Here is a 12,110-nt window from a genome sequence, read left to right on the forward strand (position 1 = left end):
AATATTTAAAAGCCATTGCTAATATGCCAAAAAAATTAAGAACTTTATACTAAATTTAACATTTAAGTAACATTCAAACACACATTAATTTAGAGCAAAAAATTAATTCTAAACATTTTTTAATAAAAAGTTCACATAATAATATACACTGCAATATTTAAAAGCCATTGCTAATATGAAAAAAGAAGAACTTTATACTTAATTTAACATTAAGGTAACATTCAAACAAACACTCAGAACAATATTTAGAGCAAAAAACTAATGCTAAACAAATTACAAAATAAACTACAAAAATTGCTAATGTAATACATGTACTGTACGACGGGGCCTAATTTTCACGTTCTTGTTTTTGTTTTTTTAATAAAAAAAGCACTTATTCGTGGTGTCTTTAATTCGCGGCGTACTGTTTTCTGAAATGTCATTTCATATGATGACAAGTGTTTTGTTATCTGTTTCTACAACAAGTTTACGTTGAAGCTTTTGTGTGATGACTGATGAAATCAAACTGCTGAAATGTTTGTCAAGCGAACCGGATTATATTCATCCAGTTAAAGTACAACTCCTAGAAGTATCTAAGAAATGTGTGCACTGGGTATTTGTCCATGATTACTTCTAATTTATTACAGATACGTATTAGATTCTCCTTTGCCTCCTCCGCAGTTTCTGCGCCCACAGCAATGTTTCCAAAAGGTTCTTCATAGTCTGATGACGTTGACTCGCCAAGTTCGCCAAATTGCGTGAACTTTATCTCATTCTTTTCTATCATTTCGTTCAGTTGGGTTTTATACTGCACTTCCTGTAAAACGTGCGCATGCGCAGAAGGAATAAGCATGATACCCATGATACATTTGTTGGCTGGAAGTTTCGGAATATATGGCTTTAAACCACATGATATCATAAGGGAGCACAGAACGAGGTCGACGCCGTAAATGTCACGGATCCATTCACGTAAGTAAAATCCCCCCATTCTGGCGTTGATTTCGATCAGTTTTGGTCCGGTTCCAGTCATAAGAAGTTCTACATTGAATGTTCCGCTCGACAGCCCTAAAATAAGAAATAAAATGATAAGATAATGACATGAAGTTTTACTGAAATGCATGATCAGTACTATAAAGCTTTTATCTGATACATTTGCCATTGTTTATATATAATATCTATATCTATAATATAACCATATAATCAATCAAATCGTAGCATCCAGAGAATGAAATTTAGATGACAACTTTTTGTATATATTTGCTTTCTTTTTATTCAACTTTAAATATCATTTTCATAATGAAACTATGGCCAAGCAAGAGCAGTAAGTAACTTTTATAATCTACATAAACATTAAATATATTTATTTTTACCTATCTCTGTGCAGCACTGATATGCCGCTGCAATGAGTTGTGCTTGCTTATCAGCCGGTAAACACGACGGCATGACCGCAGCTGTTTCTGAATATAAAGAAAGAAAATACATAATCAAACGAGCATATATATATGTATATCTCACATATTGAAAACGTGAATAAACTGTTGCACTGAAAAAAGAAGAGAAAACAATAGCAAAACAACGCATTATGCACATAGATCTACGAAAGACCGGTAGGGACATTTCAATTTCATGAATTCCCCATTTCATCTTCATGAATTCACAATTTAAACTTCGTGAATTCCCGTTTTCAATATACGGAATTCACGAATTCACGATTCAGCTTCATGAATTCACGACTTCAACTTCACGAATTCACGATTTCAACTTCATAAATTCACGATTTCAACTTCACGAATTCACGATTTCAACTTCATGAATTCACGATTTCAACTTCAAGAATTCAACATCGTGAATTCACGATTTCAACTTCACGAATTCACGATTTCAACTTCATGAATTCACGATTTCAACTTCATGAATTCACGATTTCAACTTTACGAATTCACGATTTCAACTTCACGAATTCACGATTTCAACTTCACGAAGTTGAAATCGTGAATTCGTGAAGTTGAAATCGTGAATTCATGAAGTTGAAATCGTGAATTCATGAAGTTGAAATCGTGAGTACTTGAAGTTGAAATCGAGAATTCATGAAGTTGAAATCAGGAATTCATGAAGTTGAAATGTCCCCACCGGTCTTTCGTACATACCAATGCTGCTTTTCACAACTCCGTAAAATCGGAATTCCACGGTCGTACATAAAATTATATAGTTTTGATGTGACGTCATATGCCAAAATGATGTAATTGTTCAGTGCAAAAATAATTTCATTTCTGTATGTAAAATGTCCTGTGATAAATTCGTATAAATTCATTGTTAAATTTTACTTAACCTATTCAACATAATCGGTAAGAAGCCTTAACTTATTAACTCCATGTACGAACCCTGATACATTGCTTAAATTCCTATAAAATATTCCTGAGTAATCTTATTTCTTTATATATTTATGCAGAAATACGCCCGGTTAGCTCAATAGGTAGAGCGTTTAACTGTGAATCGGGCGACCCGGGTTCGATTCCCGGACGGCGCAGGTCACTTACGTTGTGATTGATCATGAAATCCTTTCTACGGTCATTCGCACTGTACCTCTGCTCTGTCATATATAGCAGTTTCAGTTCCTTGCGAAAGTGAAGGCAACTAGTACTGGTAAACGTTGCGGTGGTTGAACTGTGCTCTGGTTAATACAATGTGGGCTACTGCCGTGATCCGGAGTGAAAACTACCAAAACCACTACCATTATTTCTTTATATAAAGGTTTCACAATCAAAATATCAGCATAACTGTTAAAGCTATTTTACTGAGTATCAAATTATTATTTCAAATACATGTATCACTAATGTTTAATACCGGTAAAATACGGATATCTCGTCGGGCCATTGTCAGAGATGAACGCGCCAACAAGCTTCCTGTCATACAGTATCACATCGACATCATGTTCAGAGCCTTTGTGGTACTCCATCGCCACCATAGTGTTATCATGACCGAGTCCTATTCCGGGAAAGTCCGATTCGTCACGGAAAAGTTCGGAAATGTCCTGATACTTCTTCCGGATTTCGTCTTCATTTTTAACGACAGAGACACCAACGGCGCTGGAACCGTGCTCAAGCTTCAAAATTGCTGGGAACTTAAAGCTGAAATATTGTAATAACATGTTAGTTTAATCACATTGTATTGTTTTTTCTTTCTATAGGCTACTTGTAAAACGATATTCAATTTAATTCTGAGTATATTTCTTTGTTATCTTTTTCAGACTTTTCCACTGCAAGTGATTCATTTTCAATTTTTATGGGCATCAATGCGGTTCCTTTAATAGTAAATTGATACAGATCTACGTTACGTATGCATTTTTATCACACACCCGTGCCGATTTTGCGACTCCGTAAAAATGGTATTGCACGGCCGTGCATATATTTTGACGTGACGTCATTAGCGTTATAGAAACATAGTGTAAAGACGCGCTAAATGTTAGCGTTATACTATAGGCGCGTCAATGAAAAATGACTCTTTTTCCACTTTAAACGGTCTTAATTTTGGGTATGTGATAAATAGAATATTAAATTCGTGTAAGTTCATTACTTATTTTATTGCACTCGTTGAATAAAATAATATAATGCTCGCCAGAGGCTCGCATAATATAATTTATTCAACTCGTGCAATAAATTCAGTATTGAACTTACACTCATTCAATATCCTCTATATATTAAAGGTTTTCAATTTAATTACTATGTTGATTTCTCACGGGGCAGCCTAAATTATGTCAGCGTCACATAACGTCAATAACGATGACGTCAAAACGTGACGAATACATTATATTTGTTAATATGAAAAACTTTAAAATGATTAAATAACAAATTGACATTATATTCAAAATAAAGATGTTTTATACATTCTTTTGAAAGTGTGCTAGTAAACTAAGTTTATTTTTTATCTAAGAACAGCACTAAAACAGCCAACAAATGTTGTTTAATGTGTTAATATTTACAAGCTAGATATACGTACTCTTTTGGGACTAAAACACTGTCATCTTCAGACTTTATATGAACGGATTGTGAAGAATACAAGTAGGTTCTTGGCCAATGAGGGATATCGGCTTTGCGCATATTGAGGACATTTTGTGTTCTGCTCTTCTTTTTTGCTGTAAGTGCCGCCTTGTGTTCAGAGCCTGTGAAATGAGGTAAATGAATTATACAGGTATGAATACATATTTGTCCATTCAAGAAATACACACTTTTTGTTATATACCTATAAATTTTCTCCCTAAAATACACGCAAATCTTGAAGCGCGAATACTCTTCAACGGATAAAAAATTCCGTATTATGTTAGTGACAAATACGGTACCATATATGGAAGTGCCGGACTATTTTTGACGTTGGTTCCGATCTTAGCTGTGTATAACGTAACATGTGGAAACGGGAACCAAAATTATTAAAGGCGTGACCGGTTTGCAAAACTAACGTATTTATCCGTCATTCATGAATTAATTTCTCGACAGCTACATTTCATTTCCCGAAATTACCAATAGAAGTGAAGTTTATTGAAATTCTTTTTTACTTAAAACGATAAGGTATACATGTATAATAAAAGGAAAACTATGTTGTAGCAGCTTTCTGAGGCTATGCATTTTGCTACTTGCAACGTTGGAAAAAATCTCATTTGACCTTCAGTCTCGCGAGATATCAATATTTTCCAACACTGCTCGTAGCAAAATACAAAGCATCAGAAAGCTACTACAACATAATATTCCGTATTCATTGTCTGTATAGAATTATTGATAACACCTATTGGACTGAAGACATTGGCTTATTATGCAGAAAATATCAAATAGGCCCACAAAGTTGGTTTATATTTGAAGTTAGTCATATTCTCGTTCTCCATAAAAAAACTGTTAGTCGCCAATAGAAATAATACCTATTTTGTGGTACTTTAACACCGAACAAAAGTCTAACTTTTAACAGTGTTTTTTTTTAACGGAACTAGTGTATATAAAACGTTTCATCGGAAATGTTTAAGCAAACCTTTTGTGCCGGCCATTTCCTTCACAAGTGCTGCAAGAGGTACGCAATCTTCCCAAAATGTCAGACAACCGTCGACCTGTATATCTTTAGCTTGTAATATATTATAGATATTACACGCATGCGCAAAGTCCTTCTTGTGGTCATCGAAGTCGTAGTGTACAAAACGATGAACAAGATCTTTTGCGAGATGATCTTCATCCGAATCGACTAAAGTTATCTGCATGAGACAAAGAAAATAGGTACACCAATATAAACAAAAGTCATTGTTACATGCGAAGATCGAACCTTATAAAGAAATATCCTTCCAATTTCAATGATATATAGTATGTAAACACTCGACATTCTAGAGCAAATGATATATAGGTATGTAAACACCGGACATTCTAGAGCAAATGATATATAGTATACTAACACCGGGAATTCTAGAGCAATTGATACATAGTATGAAAACACCGGTCATTCTAGAATAAGTGATATGTAACATGTAAATTAAAGCAAATGATATCTACAATGCAAACACCCGGCATTCTACAGTAAATGATATATAGTATGTAAACACCGGTCATTCGAGAGCAAGTGATATGCAGTATGTAAACACCCGACATTCTAGAGCAAATTATATATAGTATGTAATCACCCGAAATTCTAGAGCAAATTATTCTAGAGGAAATGGTATATAGTATGTGTGGTCATTGCCCTTGATTCGTGTTATATATTATTTGCTCATGACAGCTTATGCAAGTCATTAATTCACTCTAGTTATGTATACATTGTAGTCAATTTATCACCTTTTTATACTTTTATAGGAAATAAGTATCATACTATAATAATACTTATAAATAAGCTCTTACATGTATGCCGTATTTCTCAGCGTCTGTCCAGATGTTTCGTTTGCTGTAGCCGCCTCCACCAATCACAATAATCTGCTTGCCCCTTACCATGTATTGTTGGGAACGTACAATCATATTGCGAACCAATGGACGGACACTTTTACCGACTGTGTTCCCATGATAATACCTACTTTCAAGGAGATTTGCTTTCCGGTTTGATTTCAAATGGTCTTCAGTTCTTTCATTTGACTTTCCGTCACCGTCTATATATATGTCAGAAATCAATGGTATAAGTTCAGGTTCATTTTTCTTCTCAGTAGGTCGTGGACACGAATTTGTTTTGTTTGAGACGAGCATGCTCTCGCCAAGGTTCATCATAAAGTCATATAGCTGGGTGTTAATGGTACAGTCGTGGCTATTTACTTCTATTCCGACGGGGACTAACTTTCCAGCTCTCTCTGTAACTACCATATCGATTCCTACAATAAGAAATTACCATGATTTTCCATGGAGTATAAGAATACATTAATAATGCATTAGAACAGACTTTGAACTTTATACAAGATGCATAGAACTCTTAATTGTCAAAATCAAAACAAATGGGAAACGTTTATATAAACTTAGAAATGATTTTTTTTATTATATCTACTTATACATGAAACATTGAGAAATATTGATGAAATAAAATACGACTAAATAAACAATAAAATGTGTTGAATTTCTTGGTTAGATCAGCTGGGGCACTTCAAACAGAAAGATATGCAAGAGGTTATTAAGAAATATACCTGGAAATACATTGAAAAAAAACAAACAAACAACGTATGCTTGTACTATTCTCAGCCGGACTTGAGTGAAAAGCGTTGCAACGTTTTTCAAATTTTGAGGTTTTTTTCACAATAAGAACAGTTATTCTGGAAAAAAAGAGTGAGCTGATGGCCTGAAATTTTGTTGGTCTAGACCTACATCAAAATGTAACATTAATCTCGAAATATTATTTCCAGGCCGGAAGGTTATAAAGAAATTCTCCAAGCTAAAACACAGATATTTTGATTGGTCAGAAACTGTCACAGAATGTTCATTGACCAATGAAAATCCTGAGATTTGAGACAGAACTTAAAAAAAAAAGTTTTATGTCCTCAAGGCCATGTCCGTCATGTCATAAAACCGCAGTGAAGTTCCTTTAACAAACTCTGTATATATTATTCATTTTGCTGATCGAAGTAATATGACTAAATTATACAAAAGATTGCTAACCGATTACATCTGTTTGTCCCCTGAGGGCGCCTTTTTCCTCATCACTCAACAGGTTTTCTCTTTCAATTATCTTTTCTAGAACGTCAGCTGATTGAACTCTGATGGTTCTTTCTAACTCCTTCCTTTCATGCTCGCTCAAAATGTTGTACGCCAATAAAGTACTGTTAAGTGACTGGCAAATAGTGTTGTCACCATTTATAGGCAAGCGTTTGTTTGCAACGGAGCAGTTTATCTGTGAAAACAGTAAAATGCATTTATATTATTCGAATGACAGTTTCAACTCTAATACGTTACGTTACGTTAACGTAAATATACAATGTCGAATGACAGTTCCAACTCTATAATACGTTACGTTACCGTAAATATACAATGTCGAATGACAGTTTCAACTCTAATACGTTACGTTACGTTAACGTTAGTATACAATGTCGAATGACAGTTTCAACTCTAATACGTAACGCTACGTTACCGTAAATATACAATGACGTTACATTTATCACATAAACCGCGGCTCAGGAGTGTAATAAAGCCATTTAATAAAAACGATATTACACTAGACGATATTACACTAGTGTAATAACACTTTTTATTTCATGTTTTCCAGTGTTTTATTGTAATATATCAGATGATTATATTCTGATAAACCACTAGTGAAATTTATAAAATATAATTTTCACTGTAGCTGGACTATATCTGAATGCGGATGAAAAGAAAATCATAACTAAATGGAATAACAGGCAAAAATAAATGCCGACATACGTAAATTTTGCTCCTTTAGGAAAAGAAAGTCGATGTCACCATACATCATGTTAAAAATGCAACAACATTAGAGAAATTTAACAGAACTATATTTCAAAATTGATGATGTTACGTCATCATGTGATGACGTCACAAAGGAGAATGCGCGACGTTACGCGGCAAAAAATCAGTAAAAAATACTTAAAATCACTTAAAAAGCATGAAATAAAAAGAAAATTTATTTGTTTTACATATAAGATTGAAATATATTTCATTCTTGAACACCAGCTATAATATTGCATCTGGTGTTCACTCAGTGAAATTATATTTCAATCTTACATGCAAAACAAACAAATATCCTCTATGACGTGACATCATTTGCATTATAAACATAACGTTAAAGCGCGCTAATGTTAGCGTTACACTATATGCGCGTCAAATAAAAATGACTCTTATTCACAGTTTAACGTTCTTATTTTATATATGTGATAAATAGAATATTATATTCGTGTAGATTCAATACTAAATTTATTAAACTCGTTCAATAAATTTAGTATTAAACCTACACTCATTCAATATCCTCTATAAATATAACTGAAGAAAGTAATCGCTTAAGTCTGTTACTATTTATTTACTTATATTTAAAAAACTTTTAAATAGCGGAAAGTGATGGAAATGGTATCATAGCTACTGTGTATTAATGTATTTTCAAAAATTGTAAAAAGTGAAAATGAGAAATTTTTTGCACTATATGTTGGTTTTTTATTTTTTAGTTTAGTTTTTAATTTTAAGTACAAAGAAAGCACACGAAAAAAAGAGAGAAAAAAATCCAATTGTTATTACTAACCATATACGTAAGAACATGTACTTGTGTAATTAAGTTCTGGCATAACGGGAAAATGACTTTAAAAGAGAAAAGAATATACAGACTAACTCTGGAATTAAGAATATTTGGTTTTTTCCCCGTAGGTACAAACAAACTTTTACAGTTACAGCTTCGAAAATAAGCGAAACATGTTGACTTATCTATTGTGATGGGTAGTACATCCCGAAGCTATAACGATAAAATACAGATTAGCTGAGAAAAGCCCACATTTGCCGAGATCCTCACATCTGTTTTTTTTTTTTGGTTTTACGTCACACCGACGTAGTATTGGTCATATGGCGACGTTCCAGGAAGACCTCAGGTGCCCTTCCGTGCATTATTTCAGGCACGAACTGGCACCTAAGTAGAACCACCGACGGTCCGTAAGCTAGCTGGATAGCTTCCTCACATGAAAGAATCCAAAGTCCCAGTCGGGATTCGAACCCACAGCGGTGAGGGGCAAGTGGTTTGAAGTCAACGACTTTATCACTCGGCCACGGACGCCCCCTGTCTATAACAGTTGATATTTAACAGTAAATGTTAAAACCCCAAGCGTTTACGAGCTTTAAGTCATAATATATTTCGGATATCATTTTCATTTTAATGTGTTCTTACGAGCGTTGTAACGGGGGTGCCATCATGATCCCTGCAGATAGTTGAACGTACTCTGAAGCCTAATTCGTCATTTGCAGACCAAAGTCGTACTCCATGTGTACCTGAACAAATAGTAAGATATTTATTGGTTATTAACTTATTATACAATATAAATAATCATTCCCTTCATTTACATTTTTTTCTTTCAGTCTTGTCAACAGCATGAAGGTTTTAAAGGATAAATACAAGTCTTTTAAACTGTCCGGTTAGCTCAATAGTTAAGGTGTTGGAATGTGACTCGGGCGACCAAGGTTCGATTGCCGCACGGTACATTTCACTTTCGTTGTGATTGATCATGAAATCCTCTTTACGGTCATTAGCGCCGTACCTCTGCTTTGGCATGTACAGAAATTATCAGTTAATGAAAGTGAACGTAACTAATGCTAGTAGACTCTTCGGCTGAAATGTGCTCTGGTAAATTCACAATGCATCCTGGCTCGCTATAAATGAGAACAAGTTAAAAAGGTTTCTTGCGGGTGAATATTTTAATAATTTAAAGATATTTCGTTTAACTGTTTTCAGAATTATTTGGAAAAAATAGAAGAAGCCTTTGGAGACCGGAGACCGTCGAAGACCGGAGACCGGAACGAGTCGATTAGTTGGGCACCCGTCTGCATCATCCATACCTTTGTGATTTAAAAATATAAAAAAATGCGACGTTGATTAACCAATCAAGTGCGGTCTACAGATCACGTGCTCCTCCATGTACCGGAAACAGGTCACGTTCTCCTCCATGCCTCATACCAATTCCATGCGGGCTGCAGCCCATGTCGCATACCAATTCCCTGCAGGCTGCAGCCCATGCCGCATACCAATTCCCTGCAGGCTGCAGCCCATGCCGCATACCAATTCCCTGCAGGCTGCAGCCCATGCCGCATACCAATTCCCTGCGGGCTGTAGCCCGCTGGGGAAAAAAATAATCCTCGTCATACCTGAGAGAAAAATTAGTGCGCCGAACAATTACTGATTCAAAATGATACAGAAATGCGACAACGATTTTCCTTCTCCAATAAAAATAAAACATAGCTCTTATGTTTTTCCCTAAATGTGTGGTATTTAATTAAAGTTACATCAACAAATCTTGTTATGATATAAGGTATGAAATGTCATGTAGATAATCTGACGTAATATACTTGATTATATATAAAAACATGTTCAAAACAAAATGTTGGACAAACTAGTCAACAATATTCACATCATATGAATAGTCATAAATTTTATATAAACCATTATCCTGAAACAATTACAAATTTTAATCCCCAAGTGCATACTATCAAGCATTTCTGTTTTATGCCTATTGATAAAGTAACACCTTCTTTTAAAATAGATAGATTCTTTTATTCCTCCAAATTTGAAGTACAACATATATACATGCGAAACAAACAAGTATGAAGACACGGGCATAATATACAGCGTACCTAAACCACGTTCAGGATTCCTAATAATAGACCCAACGGCCGTTCTAGTAAAAACACATGTATAACTATTATGGGCATAAGCCATCAAGTGTTTGAAACAGATAAATCTTCTCTCCATAACTCGTAGTTGAACTTTAAGCATAGAGTAAGACAATTTCTGGATATATCACTTAGATACTTATCACCAAATGGAATGAATTCCAAAGTCTTGTTTTAATATCTGTCAATTACTAAAAATATTTTATATATCTTATATATCTTAGTCAGTTTTACTGGTTTTTTTAGTTAATATTTGCACTTTAACTGCTTTCTTCACTAGTATGATGCACCAAATTGATCCTGTCTATTATTACGCCAAAATCTTTGCTCGTGTTGACGTCGTCACTATTGACGTCATGTGCCGCTGACATAATTTGGGTCACCCCATGAGAAAATCAACATAGTGCAAAATTTCACATTTTTACTTTTTACAATTTCATGGAAATGAAATACAATAATTCTCACTTACTAATGTACAATTTTTACATCCTTTTGGTATTTAGAAGCTTTTAAAATATTAGTTCTAAATCGACAGGTATATAGCCAGAAAAACGCATTTTTGACGTCATGATATTATAAGTAGAACGTTATGCTAAAACGTCAAAATAAGGTAAATGAAATGGCAAAAAGATCAAACAAAGTGCTGCAGACATTGCAAAATAGTACATTTATAATAATTTGTATACAATTTGCATACGTTTATTTATTAAAAATGTTGTATAAAATTGCTCAATGAAAATTAAACAATGAAGATTTGTATTATCACGAGCATTGTTTTTTTGTTTTTGTTTTGTTTTGGGTTTTACGTCACATCGACACAGTATAGGTCATATCGCGACGTTCCAGCTTTACTGGTGGAGGAAGACCTCAGGTGCCCTTCCGTGCATTATTTCAGGCACGTTGTTTTTTTGTGGTGATGGACTTCATATGCATGGTTTTCTTCTCTCATCTAAAAATCATTTATAAGTTAAAATGCTCTTTGAGGTTTTGCGAGTGGCAATGACCAAATGTATCTATGTAAGCCGGGTATAGCGTGTTCCAGCTTTATTGCTGTAGCTATGTATTTATTTATCTTCTTTACTTTTTACATGTTCTGGTTGTTTACGTGCTTATAGCTGGCTGGACAAAAACAAATCAGTCAGTAGTTGGTGAAAAAACGCAACAACAATTTATGTTGAAAGCATTTTGGTAAACCATTTTGAAATCATTCTGATATAATCAATACGAAAATCTAACAGTTTAAGAGTAAATTATTTGCAAACTGTGCGATGTAAAAGATAAGAGGCGTATACATTAAAATTTATGAAATTTAAGTTAAAG

General features: G+C 34.2%; 1 protein-coding gene across 2 annotated transcripts in view; it reads right to left on the minus strand.

The window, feature by feature from the left end:
* Positions 1–365: 365 nt before the first annotated feature.
* LOC132755221 (carnosine synthase 1-like) overlaps positions 366–12,110 on the minus strand; it is a 48,197-nt gene continuing 36,452 nt past the window's right edge. For both annotated transcript variants that reach the window (XM_060746039.1, XM_060746037.1), the window contains exons 7-14: positions 9,295–9,395; positions 7,077–7,308; positions 5,844–6,301; positions 4,993–5,209; positions 3,976–4,138; positions 2,824–3,107; positions 1,350–1,436; positions 366–1,044 (exon numbers count right to left, since the gene is read on the minus strand). In XM_060746039.1, coding sequence (XP_060602022.1) covers positions 563–1,044; positions 1,350–1,436; positions 2,824–3,107; positions 3,976–4,138; positions 4,993–5,209; positions 5,844–6,301; positions 7,077–7,308; positions 9,295–9,395 — 2,024 coding nt within the window. In that variant the 3' untranslated portion in view covers positions 366–562. The remainder of the gene's footprint in view (positions 1,045–1,349; positions 1,437–2,823; positions 3,108–3,975; positions 4,139–4,992; positions 5,210–5,843; positions 6,302–7,076; positions 7,309–9,294; positions 9,396–12,110) is intronic.

The sequence above is a fragment of the Ruditapes philippinarum genome, unplaced genomic scaffold (genome assembly GCF_026571515.1).
Source record: "Ruditapes philippinarum isolate M1 unplaced genomic scaffold, ASM2657151v2 ctg3107_1_1_1_1, whole genome shotgun sequence".
NCBI classification, from domain to species: Eukaryota; Metazoa; Mollusca; class Bivalvia; order Venerida; family Veneridae; genus Ruditapes; species Ruditapes philippinarum.